Genomic DNA, 24,604 nt, shown 5'->3' on the forward strand with positions numbered 1-24,604 from the left:
TGTTTATGCCTTTTTTGAAAACACCAGTATGCCTGTGAGCTGTGGTCTTACCAGCAGGATCATGTCCCAGAGTTCTTTGAGCAGGATGATCTCCTTGCGGCAGGTTTTGAGCTGTTTGTAGTCGGGAACATTCACCTCAAACAGACCGGCCGAGTTTGACAGGCCCTCCATCTCTTCCTCCAAGCCCATGATATCCATCTGAATCTGTGGTTACCCACCGTATTGGAAGGGTTAGGGTTTATACTCAACACAGAGCTTAAATTATATCCACAAAAGATTTTGAACTACTCACATCATCGAGAGCCCCGTGTGGGTTTTCAAAAGCGAATTGGAAGAAGGGCTGCTGTCTGAACTTCTCTCTAAACTCATACTGTTTGATCTGTGGACACACAGGGCACACAGCTTCACACCATGCCCATACAGTATCTCTCTCTTCATCCGTCGTCTCTATGTGATTTATATAGATGTAGCTACATATACCGATGTGTTAAAAATTACCTCAAATTGCTGGCATTTCCTTCGGACGATGTTGACTTCATGTGCTTGCAATGGAGCCAAGTTCTGTTTGACTTGGAGGGACGTCTTTTTCACATTATTCCAGTGCTCTGGAAGATCCTAAACCAAGACACATCGTTTCATGTTTAAAGGCTAAATAAAGCTCAGCTTCTTGTTTTGTTATTGAGCAAGGGAAACCCATGCAGTAAAGAGGTTCTGCCCTTGCTTAAAGAGCTGCTATAAAACAATATCTCTAGTGATCTTAGATCTGTAGTAAGGTGGCACTTTTACCTGGAGTCAGATCTGTGTGTCGCCTACCTGTAGCTGAGCATGGACCTCGTCAGGCAGCTCCTCTCCAAAGTCTTTGAGGAACTGGATGGTTTCCTTGAGAGGGGAGAACATGGTGTCTGTGGCTGCCTGTCTGTCTTTCATCCTCATCAGGTGACCCATGACCCCCACCAGGCCCTGGTAATCCCCTTCCTCCACGGTCTTGGTCAGCCCATCCTTCACCTCCTTGATGAAGCCGTCCAGGTCCCTCAGGCTAGGAGAACACACACACACCCACACAGCAGCAGCAGACAATTAACAGTTGAAGAAAGTCTTCATTCTACCAATGAATCCCATTCTGCAGGTCTTTAACGCAACACCCAGCAGTACTATTGTCCTGTCACTGTTGGTCTGTACCTGTTGGTGACTCGGTCTATGAGGAACTGTTTGAACATGAGGCTCCAACGTTTGATGGTGTTGAGCAGGGCATGTTTGAAGGGACGGATGTCAATCTGGAGCCAGTGCTGCAGCACCTGGGAGTTCTCCAAGTTGCTCACCTCCTTGTACAGTTTCTCATACGTATCGATCTGTAGGGGAACACACACAGCACTCATTGGGACCAACCCTGGAAAACCTAACACTCAGTGGAGGCTGCTGAGGGGAGGACAACTCATAATAATGTCAAGAACAGAGTAAATAGAATGGCATCATACACATGGAAACCATGTGTTTGATGTATTGATATCATTCCAATCCAGCTATTACTACAAGCCCGTTCTCCCCAATTAAGGTGCCACCAATGTCCTATGTCCCACATAAATTGCTAAGAGTCCCTACTGTGTTTTAGGGGGTGCATCCTAAACGGTACACTCTTCCCTAAAGAGTACATTACTTTTGACCGGAGTCCTACAGGAATAGGGTGTCATTTGGGATGCAGCCAGGGACTTCTTTCTGTACCTCTTCCTTGAAATCTTTCAGTGTGGGGGGGTTTTTGGGCACGCTGTCCTCTCCGTGCGCTTCAATCTCCTCGGGGGAAAGGACTTTGCCGTAGAGGAGGAACTGTTCCATGAAGTCATCCCTGTCATCCTGCCACAGGTAGGCGTATTTATAGAGCACGTCCCGATACTCCTGGGCCTCTTTCATGGCCCCAACCACCTGGTTCAACACATTCTCACGCATGTCTGACAGCTCTGACATCTCATCCAACTCCACCTTGAGGGACACATGGGAGAAACATACAAAGACACACACCATAGTTTACACAGGGTAAGATGGTTCAAAATGGGACACACACATAGGTAACATTCATTCTCACACACACACACACAGGGATGTACTCACATCGTAGCACGTTTTGTTGGTCATTGATATCCGAGGAACTAGTTCAGCAACTTGGTACACATCATGGATGAGACTCTCGACCAGGTCGTAAAAGCCATCAGATATGCCATAGACCAAAGATGGGTAGAACGATGTGTCTCCATCCTCCAATTCAAAACGCACCTCAAACAGTGGGTTTATACTCGACTGCAAGTCAACACAACACGCCAGTTAGTAGCACATAAAGGGATTTAACACGACTGATACCTGTGAGGGTTTGTCTCCGAGATGAATTATACCTTGGCGAGCATGTTACTAGCAAGGAACTTGAGAGACACATTGACGACTTTGTAGAACCCGTCCAGGACTTTGTCATCAATGTAGTCGACGTAGTTCATCCACGAGTAAGTGCTCTCATCTGCTCCAAACAGCTTCTTATTCTCCTACAGACACCAGATACACAGACTCTTCAGCATGGCACACTTATCAAACATTGACTTTACAAAACATTAAGAACACCTGCTCTTTCCATGACATAGACTGACCAGGTGAAAACTATGATTCCTTATTGATGTCACCTGTTAAATCCACTTCAATCAGTGTAGATGAAGGGAAGGAAACAATTTAAAGAACCATTTTAAGCCTTGAGAAACTTGAGACATGGATTGTGCATATGTGCCATTCAGAGGGGGAATGAGCAAGACAAAATATTTAAGTGCCTTTGAACGGGATGTGGTAGTAGGTGCCAGGCACACCGGTTTGTGTCAAGAACTGCAACTCTGCTGATACACTCTCCTGTGTGTATCAAGAATGGTCCACCACCCAAAGGACATCCAGTCAACTTGACACAACTGTGGGAAGCATTGGAGTCAACATGGGCCAGCATCCCTGTGGAACGCTTTCGACACCTTGTAGAGCCCATGCCCCGATGAACTGAGGCTGTTCTGAGGGCAAAAGGGCTGGTGCAACTCAATAGAAAGTGTTCTTAATGTTTTGTACACTAAGTGTACTTATTCACTGTTTGTTACATACTGTATGTAGTAGTTGTTTCTTTACCTGTGTCAGTTGGTGGAGTTTCTCGCCAGACTCTTTGATGGCAGCGTACTTCTTGTTAAGGGCTGCTTGTCTTCCATCCAGGTCCAGCAGAGAGTCCTTATTGTCCTTCCTCTCAAACATGGGGCTCACAGACCACTCCTGTCAGTCACATCACAATCCAACCATCACATCTCCCCTCCAGTGGTACAGTACAGAGGGGAAAGCAGGTGTGTATCAGACAGTCCTAACCTCCATGATTATGTGCATGGCCTCCACGTTGGTCTTAGCCTGGTTGATTCTGCTCTCAAAGTCATGCAAGTTGTCTCTCATCTGCTGGATGTACTCCCACACACCTGGCACACACATAAGTGACCATTATGACCATCTGTTATGAATATGACTAGTAAAGTTGTGCTCATCAGCCTTCAGTCCAGTACCTTCCCCATGCCAGCTCAGAGTGCTCTCAGCCAGGGCCAGTTTCTCATCGATGCCCTTCAGCTCCTCCTCAAGCAGTGGAAACTCCACTGGCAGGACTGTGGCTAGGATCTGTGGATGACAGATACCACCTCAGAAGGTTTTTACACTGAGTTTGTGTCTTTCAGTTTCAGTTTTAGAATTAAAACTCCACTCCTTGTATCTGTCTATGCCCTCCCTTCCAGTGTCCTGTCCTGTACCTGGTTGTACCAGGAGACGATGAGGTCCAGGTTGCCCACGTATTTCCTGAAGGTCTCACTCTGGGAAAAGACTTCAGCAGCGCTGGGAGGCACATCCTGCTGGCCCTGGATGGTCAGATACTTCACCTCCCTCAGAACGGCCACCAGCTGCAGCGAGATAAACATGTTACTCCTTTCACACCTCACAGACCAGACACACAGAGATATGGCTAACTCTAGCATAGTCTGTTTAGTCTACAGAAAGTGTCAAGACAGAGTGTGTGTTTGGAGAGAGAGAGAGTGTGTGTGTGTGTGTGTGTGTGTGTGTGTGTGTGTGTGTGTGTGTGTGTGTGTGCGTGTGCGTGTGTTTAGAGGGCGTTTCCCAGCCAGACCTGCTTGTTGAAGTTGACACTGAGGACGTTGTTCTTGGTGTTGCGTAGAAGCAGAGGCTGCTCCAGGTTGAACTGGCAGTCAGTGCCGACCTGGGATGTCCACTCTGTGTACACACTCACACAGTACTGGTGCAGCAGCCCCATCATCTCTTCATACTTCTGGAACACCAGCCTGGCCTCATCCGTGTCCATACACCTGGATACAACACAACACACAGGACTGTTAGCCTCCAATACACACTGACAGCAACTGTCTGCAAGGCCATTTTAATGCATTTAATTTCAACATGCGTATTCATAGAAAAAAAAGTTAAAAGGTGAGGAGAATCAGATGCTTTGTGCATAGTTAACCAGGACACTGACAGTAGTGTATACTAGAGTATGAGTGGCGGACCATACAGCACGTACGGGTGTTGGATAGCCTTGAAGTTCTTCATGGGAATCTGGATGCGGTCTTGTACCTCCCTGGCCCAATTGAGTTGCCCGGCAACGTGGGGCATGTTTTTGGCAATGGGCGGGACGCCTTTACATGTCTCCACAGCTGCCATCTGGGCGTCGTACACCAGCTTGGTGTGGTCCAGCTCTGAGCTGAACATTTCCACCAGCTCCTTGTACTTAGAACAGATCTGGTTCTGGATGTGAGGGCGCTCCAGGATGAAGCCAAACATGTCCAACATCTACATGCAGGAGGAAATGGAAGGGGGTTTTGAAGAGTGACTTTCACTACTGTACATACTTTAGGTTTCAGAACACCTTACATTAGACTGACCTTGACAGCAGACTCTGTGGAGGCACAGTCATCGAAAGCCTGGCACAGGATGGTGCCTAACCGTCTCTCAAAGTCCAAGATCTGGTCCTGGAACTTCCTGAAGTTCTCATCAAAGCTCTGAGGGAGAGGGAAAGAGGAGCAACTCTGATTCCCTAGTAGTGCACTACTCTGAACATCACAGCTGGCTCTGCATCTGACATTACACCTTACTCCCTAGTAGTGCACTTCTCTGAACAACACAGCTGGCTCTGCGTCTGACATTACACCTTACTCCCTAGTAGTGCACTTCTCTGAACAACACAGCTGGCTCTGCGTCTGACATTACACCTTACTCCCTAGTAGTGCACTTCTCTGAACAACACAGCTGGCTCTGCGTCTGACATTACACCTTACTCCCTAGTAGTGCACTACTCAGAACAACACAACTGGCTCTGCGCCTAACAGTACACCTTACTCCCTAGTAGTGCACTACTCTGAACAACACAGCTGGCTCTGCGTCTGACATTACACCTCATTCCCTAGTAGCGCACTAGTTTTGTCCAGAGCCAAGTTTGGTTACCTTGTTGCCTGTGTCGATGGCGTCGTATTTGCACTCTGCAAATATTTTGATGAGATCAAGGAACTCCTCGTAGACGCTGAAGACCATGTTTCCCAGGGCACTGCCTCGGACCCCCTGGATGTCCACCTTCTCCAGCTTTAGCAGCTCCACTGACACCGCATACACCTCCTACCAGACGCAGGTTAGCCCAGTGTGTGTGTGTGTGTGTGTGTGTGTGTGTGTGTGTGTGTGTGTGTGTGTGTGTGTGTGTGTACCTCTATGGTCTGTAGACGCTGCAGGAAGGCATCCAGCCTGGTAAACACCAGGTGTGAAGGGAAATCCCAGTTCTTTGAGTTTCCATTCTAGACATAAATGTACAGAGATAATTGACTTTAGTCATAGAGTTGTAACACTTGAAGGTTTGATGAAATGTTGCCTTGAGTGTTGTAAAATAGGTGAGAGTGTAAAAATGTATACTGACTTTGAAGTATTTGTCCATGTCGACTTTGCACTGATTGTAAGTCTCTCTGAGGGTTACCAAGGTGACAATGCTCATCCTGATGTTTCCCAGAATCTCGTCGATCTCCCCCATAAGGCCCTTCATCACCTCCTCTGGACCCAGGAAGTTCCTTGTCTGCAGCACACAGGAGGACAGTCTCCAAAATATGAATGTATGTAGCAGTTTCTTTACTAGGTGAAATGTGTTTTTGTAGTAGGGGCTAGGTCTGAGAAGTGTCTAGGGAAGGGGGCTAGGGGGTAAGTATATTCTGATTGGAGTTATTAAAAAGACATTGAAAAGACATGCACTTTGAAAAAACATCACTGACAATTACCATATCAATGAAGAGGTTGCAGATTTCTTGGAGGATGACAATGATCCTAGCAGGGTGGCTGTAGTGCTCAGAGTTAGCCCAGGTTAGACACACTGTGTGCATCACAGCTCCCACGTAGGTTGGCAGCTGCAAATAGGACAGAGGGACAAGGTGTAAAGTGAAGGTTTAAAGATAATTATCTGAATTAATAGGATGGACACATGAAGCTGTTTTCACCTGTGAGTACTCCAACTGTTCAATCTCATCAAGTATCTTCTGCAGTGGCTTCAGATAAAGAACAATATCCCGTGCTTCCGTCCGACCTACAATGGAGGAGGGTTGCATAACACAAAATGCATGCAGGTCCACGACCATTTGTGTTCAAACAGGGAAATCTGAGTTAGTGAAAACGTTGTTTAACCTTCATTGACATCCCTGTAGATACTCTTCAGTGCTGGCCAGTAGGTACTTGATGCTTTTTCAACAATTTCTGCCATCTTGCGCACTTTTGGCTCCATCAACTTCAGAAAAAAGAAAGGACCATGACCAATTGACCTATCAGTATTCACACTCCTGATACCTGCAGCGCAGCTCGAGTTAGGGCTAGATTCAATCAGATTGACATCCACATAGCGTTGTTTTGGAAGTGTCGGAACTGCATTAGAGCTGTCAAATCCACAAGCGACCTGTTGCGTTACTTTATCACGGACACTGCCATTGGATGCAACTAAACCACACAGACTATAATCCGATAAAGCCCACGCAGCCGCATTAGAAGTTCATGCAGCTGCATTACGAATTCAAACACTCAAATTAGACTGATTGCCATAAATCCTCCATCCAAATTAACATGAAAACATGCATTAGCCTAACATCAATGGTTTGACATTGGAGTCATTATTGCTAACATCGATAGAGCCTACGATTTCTACTAGCACCGTTTAGAAGTTGTAACGCAGTATGTATAATAAGGAAGGGAGTCGTTTGTGACACACAGGAGCAGCAACTCATCGATATGTCAGCTCATACCTAGCCCAGAATGTACTCTTAAGAAGCCAAATGTATTTTTTAAGATTTTACCAGGTAAGTTGACTGAGAACACATTCTCATTTACAGCAACAACCTGGGGAATAGTTACAGGGGAGATGAATGAGCCAATTGTAAGCTTGGGATGGTTAGATGACTGTGATGGTATGACAGACAGATTGTGAATTTAGCCAGGACACCAGGGTTAACACCCCTACTCTTACAATAAGTGCCATGGGATCTTTAATAAGCACAGACAGTCAGGACACCTGTTCAACAACCCCTCCAAAATACAGCACACTACACAGGGAAATGGCTTCTTTTTTATTTTATGTTTTATTTTATTTTTAAGAACAGAGTGCCTCCTACTGGCCCTCCAACACCACTTCTAGCAACATCTGGTCTCCCATCCAGGGACCAACCCTGCTTAGCTTCAGAAGCAAGTCAGCAGTGGGATGCAGGGTGGTATGCTGCTGGCTAAAGTTACCGTTTCTCCTTAAGGTCCAAGGACAAGAGAACGACTGATAATCAGCCGGGCCGATATTGGCCTTTTCTAGTCTATATTGACCTTTTCTTGGCCTTTCTCTATCGGCTAGGCCGATAGTCCCTCTACATAGCGAAATTGTTGCTATGCCAGCTGCCACTCACCACCTGCACAATGCAGAGGAATGTCTAGCTGGAAAAATCTGCAGCAGCAAGCTAGATCATTATCCAACAGAAAGGTGCAGTATTGAGAACTGGATGAATTGACACAGTGACCAAAATCGACCAGCCGCAATCGTATCTGTAAATTGACAATTGATAGTCAGATTAGATGATCGTCATAATAGGGAAATAATAAAGTGTTTTAAAATGCCTAAATAAAGGTTGTCAATAGGGTTAGCTACCTAAGAATATTCCTACATGTTTATGGACCAAGAACAGTGTGTGTGTGTGTGTGTGTTCTCACTTCTCAAACTATGGGCAGATTTCAGTCATTCAGACAGAACGTGCATCATTGTTTTAACTTTTTTCCTACTCTCGCTCTCCTTGTTAAATATTATTCACATTTGTGGCTTTACGCCATTGAGCTAGTTCTCATAGTAGCAGTAAACAGCAGCAAGTGATATGAGAAACAAGTATATGAGCGATGGGGAGATGTGAAAGGGAGCAGAGATACAGCCTTGCTCTATCCAATCGTAGCAGTAGGATCAAGTTACAACCCGCCCATTTCTTGACAGCTGAACTAGCCAATTTAATTGTTTCTAATTTCGAGAGTCCCGTCCTGTTCAGCCGCCCACTATCGCTGTCCTTCCATTGAAAGTGAATGACACCACCAAAACATCTGCTATGTAGTGATGGGGAGTCGACTCCAAAATAATCAATTCTTCGACTCCTTGCCCACTGACTCCCGGTGTCGACTTCCATTTGTGGGTGTCAAGCTTCGATTCCGCCTCATAAGATTCAGAATTTCTGCAACAGAGGAAACTATTTGCCATTGTCTGCATCCGAGAACAAACTATTGCATCTTTACTGGCAAAGGGAGGGAGAGAGAGGGGAAGGGTACAGCCATAGGTAGGCATGACAGCCACCAGGCAGACAGTCAGAACTGTACATCGGTAATCAAAAGATGTATTGGCTATCGCAATGCTGTAGCCTATCGCAATGTCGAACTATTGCAATGTCTCACACAAGTTCACTAAAGTAGGGGCTATCAATGAGTAGGCTGAGCTATTCTACACGCAACAGACCGAACACCAAACACACACTAGCGTTTTTCAGAGCAAAAAGAAAGAGCAGGGGAGCCAGCGAGGGAGAGAGGGGATCGGTGCAGGTAGACAGACAGTCGGAACCGTGCGCATAGGCTATATCTTGGTAATCTGTATATCTCGCAACGTCTTGTCTTGCAATGCCTCGTAAATTGACTAAAAGTATATACCAGGCTATGAATGAGTATGGCTAAACTATTATTCATTGTGCCAGCGAATTGAAGTTGAACGTTGCCAAATGCATCAGTTTAATTATGCCTAAATGTGCAAAAAAAAGTATTTTTCCTAAAGCTTATTTAATGAAAACCTGGCTGCTTGTTGATGTCCTAGGTCAGGGTTCTCCAACTCTGTTCCTGGAGCGCTACCTTCCTGTAGGTTTTCAGAAGCTCATGTCAGCAGGATGTGAACATTGTTATTAGGAAGGACATCTACCATGGATCGCTAAAATAATGATTATGATCACACCATCAATTTACAGTGGCAAGAAAAAGTATGTGAACCCTTTGGAATTACCTGGATTTCTGCATAAATTGGTCATAAAATGTTATCTGGTCTTCATCTAAGTCACAACAATAGACAAACACTTGTGCTTAAACTAATAACACACAAACAATTATACGTTTTCATGTCTTTATTGAACACACTGTGTAAACATTCAACCAGCGTCTCTAGTAATACCTGTCTGAATAGGGCTATAACATGGCAAAGAATAGGCTTATCAGTATAGAGTGCAACGTCTGCACTGGGATCCTGCGCACAGCAGAAATATCTCTGAACTATTCTAGTTCCTAGACATCACCTTCTAAATTCAAACAAAATAGGCACTTTATAGGCTAAGTTGATGAGCAAGTGGGCGGCATCATGCTCATGTCAGTCCTCTAGAACGCAGATGTAGTCTTCCTAGTACGACTCTGCAATAATGAGGTGATGTGTACATGTACGCGCATCTGCTTCAGAATGTTTTGGGAGTCGAGCAAGAGTCGACTCCTACAACTACGCCCACAGGAGTCGGAGTCGAGCAAGAGTCGACTCCTTTTACTCCAATCACAGGACTCGGAGTCGAGAAAGAGTTGACTCCTTTTACTCCAACAACAGGAGTCGGAGTCATCTCCACGAATCCTGGAGTTGTGCATCATTACTGCTATGCAGCTGTCAGCCAACACTGGTTAACACTGGTTATTACTGGCTATCCAGACTCCTTTCTCTGACGAAACGCTACGCCACACCCACGGACGTTAGTTTCTTCTCCGCAATGAGTCTAGAGCTGAGTACCTACCCAACCCTTCACCGAATGCGAGCACATTCGGGGCCGTCTGATCGGTACAGAAAACGATGGGTTGGGAGAGAGCCAGAACACACGTGGGTAAAGCGGCGGTTTGAAAATGTGTCATTGGCTTTGATACTCTGATCGGTTAGAGACAATACAATCGCTTATGACAATACAAACGCCCCTCGTCACCACAAACAACTTCAATGATGGCAGTCTCAGACTAAAGTATGTATAGAATGTCAGATCAGGGGAATAATTTAGTGTGAGTCATGAGGCTAGATTAGTGCTTGATCTGATTGAATCCTGACCTGCTAATGCAGGTCCCCTTTCGCTGTCGATTCAACACCACCTATTGTTGGCCTAACCCAATCAGAACCATGGACAGCTCCTAGCACTGACAGCGCACAAAGACACACGTTTCAAACAACAATATCATCTTTAATATTGTAAAATAGGGTACCTGTGCATAAATACACTCCAGGTTCACGAGTCTGTTGTTCCAGAAATCAAACTCCACTCTGGGCAGTGGGTTCAGTCCATCCAGGATCGGCTGGGCAGAGTCTTTACTAAGAACCTCTGTCACCTGGTGAGTCCAGTCGATTATCACCGTCTCAAAGGCATGCATCAACTTACTGTCAATGGAGCAAGAGAGCCTGCATTGGGGGAAAGGAGACAATGCACTGTTTATTTTCAACGGCCAATGTATTATGCGATTTGAGACATTAGGAGAGGTAACAGTTTAATACCGGTAGGTGTATTCTGAATCTTCAAGAGCATCTGCGTTTGCTGGTAATGGCAGGAATGTTCTGCCTTTGATTTGACCTCCAACGACGAACACTTCATTCTTCAGTTTGTGTGCATGGCGAGACACATCATCTGAAACCACCCTGGGCCAGCATCTGGTGTTGTCTTTGTTGGTGTGTAGAGGGTAAGCAATCTGGAGAAACACTTGTTAAATTTATGAGCGACCGTTTAATTTATCAATAGCTACAACCAGTCCCTTGAGTACAAGCACCTCAAATGTTCTAGCTACTGCTTGAGATCCTATTCCTCTTGTAGCTAGAATATTAGCTCAAAAATATTGTGCAGTTCCTGCACCTACAGTGGAAGTCGGAAGTTTACATACACCTTAGCCAAATACACTTATACTCAGTTTTTCACAATTTCTGCCATTTAATCCTAGTAAAAATGCCCTGTTTTATGTCAGTTAGGATCAGCACTTTATTTTAAGAATGTGAAATGTCAGAATAATAGTAGAGAATTATTCATTTCAGCTTTTATTTCTTTCATGACATTCCCAGTGGGTCAGAAGTTTATATACACTCAATTAGTATTTGGTAGCATTGCCTTTAAATTGTTTAATGTTTCAGGTAGCCTTACACAATAAATTGGGTGAATTTTGTCCCATTCCTCCTGACAGAGCTGGTGTAACTGAGTCAGGTTTTTTAGGCCTCCTTGCTCACACACGCTTCTTCAGTTCTGCCCACAAATGTTCTATTGGATTGAGGTCAAGGGTTCGGCACCAACACCGGCACCTATTTCAGTCCAAGTCAAGCATTAGCTTGTGGACTAGTTGACATTGGGCTAGCTAGGCGCCCTGGCCTAACATTACTCACCCCCTCAATTGCGCCGATTGTAGCGTCCACTGGGGAATTCGCGACGTCTCCAATAAATACATTCTTTATATTGTCTTTTGTAATAACTTCTTTATCTTTCTTGATAAAATATACAGCTTTGTTTTTAATTGTTTGCGGAAACTCAAGGCTGCAAACAAGTTGGGATGCAGCATTTAGAGAAATAACAAGGCTATTGATGTCGGATTTTTCAATGAAGTTGCCGATCAAAGCTCGGGTTTCCTCCCCGGCAATAAACTTCTGCCATTTGTCAGGTTTCAACTTTAGCGCCTTTAAAGTCACGTTCTGTAAAAACACGATCCTCTGATCTTCTCCCTCCATGTTATCATAGTTTGACAGCCACAGTCAACTATTTGCTAGCTATTCCTTAATGTTCAGTATACGTTAATCTTACCAGCTAACGTTAGCTACAAAGCTAAACTACAACTGACAAAACGTTGGAAATCAAATGTGAAATACGTTCCTCGTGCTCAGAGTGTTCACCCATTCCTAACGGTTTTTGTTTGGACTGTCAATCAGCGCTAAAGGCTCGAGCTATTGAATGTGGACCCTCTCATTGCTGTGCCCATAGGTGGATCTCTATGGCTGTCTCCAATTTCTGTCTTGTGTGGTTAAATCCAATGGCAAAACATCTCTAAAGTTCTGTGTTAACGTCACCTATCAAGTCAAATATTAAACAAAGAAAGCAAATATGAGATTAACATGAGATTTGTTAAATCTGAGATCTGGTTAACTGAAATCAAATAAACAAACATATGATGGCATAAAGAGGCACAAACCTTTATGATACAAAACAACTTTACAAGAAATTATATGTATTATTGATAAACAAACAAATAATTCAAGCTTGATTTACATTTCATAAACAGTGCATTGTGAACAAAAATTACTGATTAATTTATCTGCCAATAAAAAACAAAAACACAGCCCTCCAAAGGGGTCATTGATGACAGAAATGCATCTTACAAGACAACACATTTGTAACAGACAGCATACAACTGTATAATAACACTGTGAAAGGTCTTTATAAAAATGATCCTTCCCTGCAAACTTACTGCTTCTGCAAAAGTACTCATCACAATATCAGAATAAGAGACAGAATATTTCAACCTGAGTAGTGATATATTACGATCCTTTGTTTCCCTCTCCCCTTCTTGATTTCTTTCTCCCCTCCCTCCATACCACCTCCTTCCACATGACTGTGCAGTTGTAGTAACAGAGGTATCAAAACAAGAAACTAAATTAAGAGCAGAACTAAACACAGTGATGGCATAACAAGGCTTTCGGCCGAGACAGTATTTTTTAAAACTATTGTGCCGACCCAGCTCCCATATCTCACCCCCCGGATCACTGACACAGGCCAATGTCCCAGAAACATTTAACAAAACAACAAAGTATCATCTCAACCCGTAAGGGGAGGAAGAGAGAGCGAGAGAGGAAACAGTGGTGGTTTGTTATGGGAACCATTCAGAAAGAGATGATGCTCTGTAGTAATGACAGCACTATGAGAAGAGGTTTATGTAAAAAGAGGTTAATGGCACCTTTCTCTGTTCATTTTATATCAAAGCAAAATATTGCCTGATGTAACTTCCTGTAGAGGGCGCTGAAGGAGGTCCAATCCTCTCTGCATCCTGATCTCCATCCTAAACCCGTGCCCCTTCAAAATCCTTCCCCTCCAGTGTTTGTGTATCTGAAGAATGCAACATGTAATCAATATGATGACAGCTTCCACCTTTCAGATTGTGGGGACATTCTGCTTTCTTATGTACATAATTCTATAGTTCCTTTAGTAATTCCTTTAGTTCAGGTCCATAGACACTGGGCTTAGAGTAGAGTGAGGTCTGCCTGCTGAAGTGCTGGAGCCTGGGGCCTTTCTATGGGCTAGTCAGAGCCGACACCTTCTTCTTCCGGGCTGCCACCATCTCATAGAAGGGGTCCCTGCTGATGGCTTTTCTACAGGGAAGAGGGGGGAGAGCAATATTGATTTTACATTTGGCTTGGGACTAGAACAGGATCGTACATATCAAGAACAGGACAGGATGGAAATAAGAGAAGGGTTGTGTCCCAAATATCCCTCCTTTCTCCCAAAGTGTGCACTTCTTCACTTTCCTTCATGGATATGAAAGGATATTACTGGTATAAGTCCCCCTAGCCCATGTCTACACCAATCCAATGCTTTTAAACTTGTGCGAAGTAGTGAATGTGTGTACACTTCAGAAAGAAGAAGAGGTTATTTGGACAGCCAAGATCTCACTTGATGCTGGTGATCCATTCTTCCTTCTCCTCAGCTGTGGGGGCGGAGATTCGATAGAAGGTGTGATTGCCCTCGACAACGCGTCCGTCCGCCTCGGTCTTACACGCCTTGATTACCTGATCCCTGTGGTCCGGGATGAACAGCTCAAAACAGTTCTGAGAGAGAGAGAAGGGGGGGAGGGGGAGGGGGTGACAGGGGCTTCTAAAAGGAAACAGGGAGAATGGCAGGAGAACGAGCACAGGAAAAGAGAGGGAGAGAGAGTAACTTACTGGTTTCTTAGAGTCGTCCACCTCTCTAATACTAAGATTCTCCAGAGGGATGATACCCCTAGGCTCCTTATCCTGGAGGGAGAGAAGGTTATAGCTCATAATTGATACAAAGAAAGCAAGTGGAGAAAAAGCATGACAGAAAAAGAAAAACTCACAGTAGTGTACTCAAAGTAGTACAGGCAGTTGTCTGTGAGGATGAACCATCGTCTCTTCCACGTCTTCACACGCCCTCCTGAGGGGGTTAAAGGTCAGTTCAATCAGGATTCACAGAAGCTAAATGCAAAGATTAAAGTTGCCCCTAGGCACTCCAGACAGACGGCAGCGCAGACATCAGCCAGTACCAGGCAGGAGCCTATGGGCGTGTTCCAGGTCATCTTTAATGCAGTCATGCTTCTCAGAAGGCACATCATGACGACAACAAAGTCGACCATGAACACAATGCATTAGATGGCATGTTGATTGGATGGTAGGGTTACGTTTAAAGGTTGTTTGCGTTTAGAGGTTGATAACTTTAGACCTCACAGCATGAGTAACACAGAGCAGATAAATCACATCTTGCCAACAGTTAAACACCATTTCATTCTTTATAATGAAATCATAGTTAACAGTAGATTTTAATTGGACAGAGCGGTGGGGAGTAAGGAAGCAGCACCCTGAAGCGAAGCACATACAGGATGGGGAGGGTAAAGTTTCCAATCCAGACATATTTATTTACATACCTCCTGGAGACCAAAATCACACAAACAAAACAAATGAAGAAAAAAAGACAAAAAGAAACTACATTAAGCCATTAATATTTCTACTCATTTTATACCATAATTAGGCTCTATTCTATACTGAACAAAAATATTAAGACGCAACATGCAACGATTTTACTGAGTTACAGTTCATATAATGAAATCAGACAATTTAAATAAAACGTATTAGGCCGTAATCTATGGATTTCACATGACTGGGCATGGGCGCAGCCCTGGGTGGGCCAGGACCAGCCAATCAGTATGAGTTTCTCTCCACAAAAGGGCTTTATTACAGACTGAAATACTCCTCAGTTCATCAGCTGTCCGGGTGGCTGCTCTCAGACAATCACACAGGTGAAGAAGCCGGATGTGGAGGTCCTGGCTGGCGTGGTTACACGCTGTTTAATTGCGTGTAAAACTGGCTGTCCTGTTCTCCACTTAATGTAAACTGCAAAGTTGACACTTACCTAGTTTGAGTAGCCAGCCCTCCCGGTCGGGGTTGAAGAAAGTGTGTGTGAGGTCGTTCCCATCATCCTCTGGGATCTTAAAGGGTTCGTTCTTTATACTCTCATACAGGTTCTACAAAGAGAGAAGGGAATGGAAAGAAAGAGAGCGAGAGGGCGAGAAAGAGATCACAAGACGTTTGATGCAAACACAGAATGGGGGTACACTACAATTGAAGCTAGATCTACTCAGGGTTTTCTAATGTTAACCAGCTTCAGTTAGCTTCACATTTCAGCTCAGGCTTTATCCGTACTACAACGTTGGATATTGATTGTCCACCTGCCGCTAACTCTAGCAGGCTTGTAACTGTGCATGCATGTCACAAGTGGCTAGTCGAAAGCCAAACTCTTCATTGAGACAATGCTGAAACATCAATCCATGGGTGAGTCAATGTCACATTTTCATTTGTGCCGAAATCAAAATGAAAGAAAAGTCATCTAGCAAATTCAGTGTGATATAGGCTTGTTGAAGAGCAGTCTCTTTTATTACGTATCGTTAATGCTGTCTTTGGCGTGCTTATCATGAGCACCATTTTTTATTAAATAAAAGTATTAAAAATAGATTCTCCAGTACTTTTGTATACTTTTTAGCCCGTAGTTCTGTAAGTAGCACCAAAAGCTGTCTCTGAAAATGCAAGGGGCTGAAGCTCATTGGTTAGAACTCAAATTGCTAGGGGGCCAGCCCACGTGTGGGGAAATGCAGGGAAAATGGCACGGCACAGCTTCAAGAAAACAGTCGCTTTCAAACTAGGGATTTCGTGATTAATTGAGGTAAGACAGTAATTCTGCTAATAGATGATGCATGGGTGAACCACACAGATGCATCTAGCCAAAAGCGGATAACTAACGTTCTTAGTCCCTAACCCGCCCTGGAGCAGGTTAGTTCTGAAGGATTCGTTGCCATAGAAATTGACCTGGCTAAAAGGTGAGCGACTTTCATGGTACCATTTATCCAGAGTTAAACTCAGAACTGACCAAAGTTACCTTGCTAAGTCCTCAAACCACGTACATAGTATAGGGCTCAGGTCCTCAGCCAATCCTAGTATACTATGGACAGAGGGAGGAAGAGACAGCTAAAGAAGAAGGAAAAGGGAGGGGAATAGAGAGCTTGGTAGAAAAACAGAGGGATGAGAGAGTGATGGGGAGAGATACAGATTGATAGATACCCTGAGTAGGTCCTCAGGTAAGTCTCCGCCATCGTTGATTCCTCTGTTCATGGTGGTGAATCTCTGGTGGGAGGGTTTGTCCTTCACATTGGGGTTATGGAGACTGGTGTTCAGCATGATCACAGCAAACGACAACACATAACACGTATCTGGAACACAGAGATGGACGGGGAAGTTAGTGTGTGTGTGAGCCTGCTTGCGTATGTGTGTGCATGCAAGTGTGTGTGTGCGGTCGCCTTTCTATACCGCTGTGCTGGAAGACGCCAGGGTTACAGTGACAGTATCTCTGGGCAAACGCCTCCATCATGCGATCGATCTTCTGGGCTTCACCTGGCAACCGGAAACTCCACAGGAACTGCCTGGGGGAGAGGACATGCAAACATGAGTGTGTGCGTGTGTGTGTGTGTGTGTGTGTGTGTGGTGAGCATATGTGTATGTGTTACCTGAGGGCCTGGACCAGGTTAAGGTCAGTAAACTCATGCAGCTCCACAAAGGCTTGTAGAACCTCAAGATTGAAATCCTCTCTACAGAAACACATAAACAGTATTCAGGTGTATGGTCATAAAAGCGACTAGATCAGCGTTGCGTTCAGTAGGGAATACTGTAGCTAAACGTTTTGAAACCGAAAAGTAGTGTTTCTTATTGGACAAGTTCAATGCGGTTTCTTCATGTTTCATTCCATATCCGAATGTTTCATGCCAACTGAACAGGACCTAGTTAAGTTAAAGAGATTTATCAGAGAAAAGCTATGAAACCAGAAACATACCCAAATACAATCTAATATATTAAATATATAATCTCCTAATCCTTGCCTCCTCTCTGTGGCCAGCACATGTGTGTGTGTCCAGAAAGAAATGGGCAAAATTAATATCACTGAGTTGAGAATGCATTAACCCAGAATTTCCCAAACTTGGTCCTGGAGCCTCCCCTTGGTGCCAGTTTAGTTTTTTACCCTAGCACTACACAGCTGTTTCTTGCTAAATATTTTCTTAACTCTTCAGGAACTGCACTGTTGGTTAAGGGCTTGACTGGTTGTAAGAATTTAAGAATTTCACGATAAGGTCTGGTTGTATTCGACGCATGTGACAAATAAAAGTTAGATTTGATAAAAATAACCAACTCATCATAAAGCATTGATTATTTGAGTCAGCTGAGTAGTGCTAGGGCAAAAAAACTAAGCGTTCACCCAGGGGGGAGGGGCCAGGAACGAGTTTGGGAATTCCTGCATTAACCCACCTAATAGCTCATCCATCAATCTCTTTCAATGTCTCTCCCACACTCTCACTCTCTTTTTACTCTCCTGTTTCTCACCTCTCCCCCAGGAAGTCTCCGATGGCGGTCTTGTTTAGCCCCTCCCCTTTATAGAGGAACTGGGCGATGTCATCACTGGTGTTCTTCAGCAGACCGCTGTCAATCAAAAACCGGATCCCCTGATTGATGGTACACACAGCCAAATCAAAACACAGAACCACAGCCAGAGCACCAATCACAGAACAGAGTGGGTGATAGAGGCTGGTTTACGATTGGGCTTCACCTTCTTTGGGTCCATGTTGAACTTCTTGCACCCCATGGACACCTGCTTGTTTCTCTGCATGCTTTTCCTACAGACACAACAGTCATTAAGGTGGAACTGACAGTGTTTTAGCAACATTAAATCTTATTCAAATCTGTTCATATATACCCCCTGCAAGAATGACACCTTTTTTTACATTTTCTGACAAGCAAGTGCTTAAATATGGTCAGTTTCACATTTCCATAATTTCTTTGAATGTTCGGGAATGACGTATAGTAAGGCATTTGTGAAAATTCTATAGCAATATAGAGTGGGAAAGCAGCCGTGGGTTGGACAATTAGACACTGCAGGTAATAAAACCATCTGTCTCATCCAGGACCGGAGTCCAATCAGATCTACACTAGGCCTTTATGCAAACAAGCCTTTGCCATACGGGCCTGCCATCCTTCACTTTGAACTGGACTGTGTGTTTGCAGGCAGTAGCAAAAGGGCGACTTCAGCGCATTCGCCAAAAGCCACAAAATAAACATAAACGGATTACTGCAAATATGTACACTGAACAAAAATATAAAAACCCAACATGTAAAGTTTTGGTCCCACTTTAGCCTGAAATAAAAGATCCCAGAAATGTTGTGCACAAATGTGTTTGCATCCCTGTTAGTGAGCATTTCTCCATTGCCAAGATAATCCATCCACCTGACAGGTATGGTATATAAAGAAGCTGATTAAACAGCATGATCATTACACAGGTGCACCTTGTGCAGGGACAATAAATGGTCTCTCTCACATGTGCAGTTTTGTCACACAACACAATGTCACAGATGTCAATGGGTTATGGCGCGTGCAATTGGCATGAAGACTGCAGGACTGTCCACCAGAGCTGTTGCCAGGGAATTTAATGTTCATTTCTCTACCATAAACAGCCTCCAACATCTTTTTAGAGAATTTGGCAGTATGTCCAACCAGCCTCACAACATGTAACCATGCCAGCCTAAAACCCCAAACAGAAAGCGATGCAGATTTAGAAGCACAGTGACTAGGAAAAACTCCCTAGAAAAGCAGAAACCTAGGAAGAAACCTAGAGAGGAATCAGGCTCTCTCTGAGGGGTGGCCAGTCCTCTTCTGGCTGTGCCGGGTGAAGATTATAACAGTACATGGCCAAGATGTTCAAATGTTCATAAATAATAATAATAATAATAATCACAGTGGTTGTAAAGGGTGCAACAGGTCAGTGTTAGTTGGCTTTTCATAGCCGATCATTCAGAGTTCGAGACAGCAGGTGCGGTAGAGAGCTCTTCACAGATGAATCCCGGTTTCAACTGTATGGGGCAGATAGCGTGTATGGCAGCGTGTATGGCGCCGTGTGGGCAAGTGGTTTGCTGGATGTCAGAGATGGTGACGGTGGGGTTATGGTATGGGCAGGCATAAGCTACAGACAACGAATGCACAGAGATACCTTGACGAGAGCCTGATAGGATGCTCTGTATCGACATGTACGACAGCTTGTTCCAGTTCCCACCAATATCCAGTAACTTCGCACATCCGTTGAATCAATTCTATGCAAAGGAGATGTGTCGAGCTGCATGAGGCAAGTGGTGGTCACACCAGATACTAACTGGTTTTCTGTTCCACACCCCTACAGTACCTTGTTTTTAAGGTATCTGTATTCCCAGTCATGTGAAATCCATAGATGATTAGGGCCCAATTTATTTATTTCAATTGACAGATTTTTCTTATATGAACTGTAACGAAGTAAAATCTTTGAAATTGTTGCATGTTGCACTTATATTTTTGTTCGGTGTAATATCACAAGAGTCCTCTTACATTTGGGAACTTTACAGTCCTATTGATCAAACAACCATGTAAAAATACAGAATAACATAAAAACGGACACATACAGAACATAGTGTAGCAAACCACAGACTGTTTTTTGTTAGAACTCAAACTTAACAATAACAGAAACCAGATATGTGATAACGGTATCTAGGGAATGAGCGCATAGATACTCGACACAGCAAGTTACATCTATCAACTGGAGCGCCCGGGGGCTGGTACCAGCTCGTACGACAACAATCAACGATAGGCTGGGTGAGTCTAAACCCCGCCCAGTCTCTACTCTGACAGGCCGGCTCGGAAGCAGGAACTTTTTCTGTCAGAGTATATTTATAATATCTTTGTCAAGAACAAGTTAGTTCTCTGTTTACCACTTATTGCTTAGCTAATAAAAAATACATAGTATACAAATCGGTAACTCAATGTCATATTTATCCTGATACCAGATTCGAATTGACGCAACTCTAACACAACTAGCTAAGGGTGCATTCATAGATTGCCTCTGCCTCCAGTGTGTTCGGAGTCATTCGTAAATTCAGAGCATTATCAGATTGAATTTACAGACAGAGTGTGTCGCTCTCCGAGCGTACACTGCACGATTAACACCGGACACTGGCCCGAGGAGTAGGGTTAATCTGAACGTTCCTCATAACGGCCGTCAAGCACCCAAGCTAACTGGCTAAAGTTGGCTAGCTTGCTAGCTACTTCCAGACTCAAACAAAAGAACGTAGCGTTCCAGACGATTTACCTTGTTTTGCCCAAATTTACTGACACCGGTCATATTCAGCTGGTGTCGCGCGGTCTTAAATTCCTCAGTTAGTCTGCACTCTGGCACACTCAGAGGGTGCTCTGAAATTATTCAGAGTAGATAGCATAGTTTGTAAATTCACTCTGCCTAACTAGTTGTTCAAATTCAGTATTTTTGGGGGACTACCAAGAAATGTATTGTAAAATTATATTCATCATGCATTGAACTGCATCCATCTATTCTCCAACAATGCCTTACTGTAAATCATGGAATTTTGAGTCAAATAGAACCTATTTTTTTTAAACTCTTATGAAGTTTGTTTTTAACAAACTAGGGAATGTTATATTTTTGACTGATTTGATTGTATAATATCTGCAAAGTAGTTAAAACGCTGTCAGTTCCACTTGAAGTCAATATAACGCATGCATAGAGCCTTCGAAAACAACTCAAATGGCCTTTGTATTGCTGAGCGATTAACAGAAATGTAGGTTATTTCTAGTTGTTTTTAAAACAACTAATTGACCGAAGTCGGGTTCAATTATTAGAATTGCATTTTTTAAAATTTATTGTGAACTCAATGCCCCGTAGTTTCTCTAGAGTAATTCTCATGTCCAAACTGTGAGATGTAGTTTCCAACAGGCCAATGTTCTACATAATTATCACCTTTTGTCCACTAAACTAACTACAACGATCATACTCTATTGTGCTGTTACCCGTCTGGTCTGGGTTTTTTACGCCTGCTAGGTAAAAAATCATGAGCAGGTACTACCATCATGGGCTTTTATGAAATAGTTTTTATTATGGGTTGTTAAAGCATTCAACCCACATAACGCATCAGTGTTGTTTTTTTTTAAATGATCGGAACCAAAAATAGAAATTGGTGATTATTTATTAATAATCAAACCAAACAGACTTCAAAAATAACTGAATCGCTCAGCACTAGGCCTTTAGAACATTGTAACGCCTTTGTAAACTGTTGAAAAGCCTTTGTAAACTGTTGAAAAACCTTTGTAAACTGTTGAAAAACCTTTGTAAACTGTTGAAAAAACCTTTGTAAACGATTCATAAGGCTTTTATACACACTTTATAGTGTAAATGCCCTATAAAATGTACAAAAGGACTGAGTGTACAAAACATTAAGGACACCTTTCTAATATTGAGTCGCACCTGCGCGCGCGCCCCCCCCCCCCCTCAATTCATCGGGGCATGGACTCTACAAGGTGTCAAAAGCATTCCACAAGGGATGCTGCCCATGTTGATTCCAATGCTTCCCATGTCAAGTTGACTGGATGTCCTTTGGGTGGTGGACAATTCATGAAAAACCCAGCAGTGTTGCAGTTCTAAGACGCACACAAACCGGTGCAAATGGCACCTACTACCAAACCCCGTTCAAATGGCACCTACTACCATACCCCGTTCAAATGGCACCTACTACCAAACCCCGTTCAAATGGCACCTACTACCATACCCCGTTCAAATGGCCCCTACTACCAAACCCCGTTCAAATGGCACCTACTACCAAACCCCGTTCAAATGGCACCTACTACCATACCCCGTTCAAATGGCACCTACTACCATACCCCGTTCAAATGGCACCTACTACCATACCCCGTTCAAATGGCACCTACTACCATACCCCGTTCAAATGGCACCTACTACCAAACCCCGTTCAAATGGCCCCTACTACCATACCCCGTTCAAATGGCCCCTACTACCAAACCCCGTTCAAATGGCCCCTACTACCAAACCCCGTTCAAATAGCACCTACTACCAAACCCCGTTCAAATGGCCCCTACTACCAAACCCCGTTCAAATGGCCCCTACTACCATACCCCGTTCAAATGGCCCCTACTACCAAACCCCGTTCAAATGGCCCCTACTACCAAACCCCGTTCAAATAGCACCTACTACCAAACCCCGTTCAAATGGCCCCTACTACCAAACCCCGTTCAAATAGCACCTACTACCAAACCCCGTTCAAATAGCACCTACTACCATACCCCGTTCAAATGGCCCCTACTACCAAACCCCGTTCAAATAGCACCTACTACCATACCCCGTTCAAATGGCCCCTACTACCAAACCCCGTTCAAATAGCACCTACTACCAAACCCCGTTCAAATAGCACCTACTACCAAACCCCGTTCAAATAGCACCTACTACCATACCCCGTTCAAATAGCACCTACTACCATACCCCGTTCAAATGGCCCCTACTACCAAACCCCGTTCAAATGGCACCTACTACCAAACCCCGTTCAAATAGCACCTACTACCAAACCCCGTTCAAATGGCCCCTACTACCATACCCCGTTCAAATGGCCCCTACTACCATACCCCGTTCAAATGGCCCCTACTACCATACCCCGTTCAAATGGCACCTACTACCAAACCCCGTTCAAATGGCCCCTACTACCATACCCCGTTCAAATGGCACCTACTACCAAACCCCGTTCAAATGGCCCCTACTACCAAACCCCGTTCAAATGGCCCCTACTACCAAACCCCGTTCAAATGGCCCCTACTACCAAACCCCGTTCAAATGGCCCCTACTACCAAACCCCGTTCAAATAGCACCTACTACCAAACCCCGTTCAAATAGCACCTACTACCAAACCCCGTTCAAATGGCCCCTACTACCAAACCCCGTTCAAATAGCACCTACTACCAAACCCCGTTCAAATGGCACCTACTACCAAACCCCGTTCAAATAGCACCTACTACCAAACCCCGTTCAAATGGCCCCTACTACCAAACCCCGTTCAAATGGCCCCTACTACCAAACCCCGTTCAAATGGCCCCTACTACCAAACCCCGTTCAAATGGCACCTACTACCATACCCCGTTCAAATGGCACCTACTACCAAACCCCGTTCAAATGGCACCTACTACCAAACCCCGTTCAAATGGCACCTACTACCATACCCCGTTCAAATAGCACCTACTACCATACCCCGTTCAAATAGCACCTACTACCAAACCCCGTTCAAATAGCACCTACTACCATACCCCGTTCAAATGGCCCCTACTACCAAACCCCGTTCAAATAGCACCTACTACCAAACCCCGTTCAAATAGCACCTACTACCATACCCCGTTCAAATGGCCCCTACTACCATACCCCGTTCAAATGGCCCCTACTACCATACCCCGTTCAAATGGCCCCTACTACCATACCCCGTTCAAATGGCACCTACTACCAAACCCCGTTCAAATGGCCCCTACTACCAAACCCCGTTCAAATAGCACCTACTACCAAACCCCGTTCAAATGGCCCCTACTACCAAACCCCGTTCAAATAGCACCTACTACCAAACCCCGTTCAAATAGCACCTACTACCAAACCCCGTTCAAATGGCCCCTACTACCAAACCCCGTTCAAATGGCCCCTACTACCAAACCCCGTTCAAATAGCACCTACTACCAAACCCCGTTCAAATGGCACCTACTACCAAACCCCGTTCAAATGGCACCTACTACCAAACCCCGTTCAAATAGCACCTACTACCAAACCCCGTTCAAATAGCACCTACTACCAAACCCCGTTCAAATAGCACCTACTACCATACCCCGTTCAAATGGCCCCTACTACCAAACCCCGTTCAAATGGCCCCTACTACCAA

At 44.4% G+C, this 24,604-nt stretch overlaps 2 protein-coding genes across 7 annotated transcripts in view; both read right to left on the reverse strand.

Moving 5' to 3' along the window:
- LOC110499416 (dynein heavy chain 17, axonemal) overlaps positions 1-12,561 on the reverse strand; it is an 86,765-nt gene extending 74,204 nt beyond the window's left edge. The window contains exons 1-24 of the mRNA XM_021576549.2: positions 11,942-12,561; positions 11,072-11,262; positions 10,786-10,978; positions 6,703-6,802; positions 6,519-6,604; positions 6,303-6,428; positions 5,951-6,103; positions 5,745-5,831; positions 5,491-5,658; positions 4,932-5,048; positions 4,571-4,839; positions 4,163-4,358; positions 3,792-3,938; positions 3,555-3,663; positions 3,367-3,470; positions 3,139-3,276; positions 2,382-2,525; positions 2,104-2,289; positions 1,720-1,974; positions 1,180-1,349; positions 814-1,036; positions 499-615; positions 293-379; positions 52-204 (exon numbers count right to left, since the gene is read on the reverse strand). Coding sequence (XP_021432224.1) covers positions 52-204; positions 293-379; positions 499-615; positions 814-1,036; positions 1,180-1,349; positions 1,720-1,974; positions 2,104-2,289; positions 2,382-2,525; positions 3,139-3,276; positions 3,367-3,470; positions 3,555-3,663; positions 3,792-3,938; positions 4,163-4,358; positions 4,571-4,839; positions 4,932-5,048; positions 5,491-5,658; positions 5,745-5,831; positions 5,951-6,103; positions 6,303-6,428; positions 6,519-6,604; positions 6,703-6,802; positions 10,786-10,978; positions 11,072-11,262; positions 11,942-12,280 — 3,858 coding nt within the window. The 5' untranslated portion in view covers positions 12,281-12,561. The remainder of the gene's footprint in view (positions 1-51; positions 205-292; positions 380-498; positions 616-813; positions 1,037-1,179; positions 1,350-1,719; positions 1,975-2,103; positions 2,290-2,381; positions 2,526-3,138; positions 3,277-3,366; positions 3,471-3,554; positions 3,664-3,791; positions 3,939-4,162; positions 4,359-4,570; positions 4,840-4,931; positions 5,049-5,490; positions 5,659-5,744; positions 5,832-5,950; positions 6,104-6,302; positions 6,429-6,518; positions 6,605-6,702; positions 6,803-10,785; positions 10,979-11,071; positions 11,263-11,941) is intronic.
- Positions 12,562-12,718: 157 nt separating this feature from the next.
- Positions 12,719-24,604, reverse strand: part of LOC110499419 (cytohesin-1) — a 33,651-nt gene continuing 21,765 nt past the window's right edge. For 5 of the 6 annotated variants that reach the window (XM_036956268.1, XM_021576557.2, XM_021576554.2 and 2 more), the window contains 10 exons: positions 18,423-18,489; positions 18,200-18,318; positions 17,332-17,412; positions 17,135-17,247; positions 16,889-17,037; positions 15,686-15,798; positions 14,638-14,716; positions 14,483-14,554; positions 14,214-14,368; positions 12,719-13,912 (listed from right to left, as the gene is read on the reverse strand). In XM_036956268.1, coding sequence (XP_036812163.1) covers positions 13,834-13,912; positions 14,214-14,368; positions 14,483-14,554; positions 14,638-14,716; positions 15,686-15,798; positions 16,889-17,037; positions 17,135-17,247; positions 17,332-17,412; positions 18,200-18,318; positions 18,423-18,482 — 1,020 coding nt within the window. In that variant the 5' untranslated portion in view covers positions 18,483-18,489 and the 3' untranslated portion in view covers positions 12,719-13,833. The remainder of the gene's footprint in view (positions 13,913-14,213; positions 14,369-14,482; positions 14,555-14,637; positions 14,717-15,685; positions 15,799-16,888; positions 17,038-17,134; positions 17,248-17,331; positions 17,413-18,199; positions 18,319-18,422; positions 18,490-24,604) is intronic. The other variant, XM_036956267.1, reaches the window with a different exon arrangement.

The sequence above is a fragment of the Oncorhynchus mykiss genome, chromosome 20 (assembly GCF_013265735.2).
Source record: "Oncorhynchus mykiss isolate Arlee chromosome 20, USDA_OmykA_1.1, whole genome shotgun sequence".
NCBI lineage: Eukaryota > Metazoa > Chordata > Actinopteri > Salmoniformes > Salmonidae > Oncorhynchus > Oncorhynchus mykiss.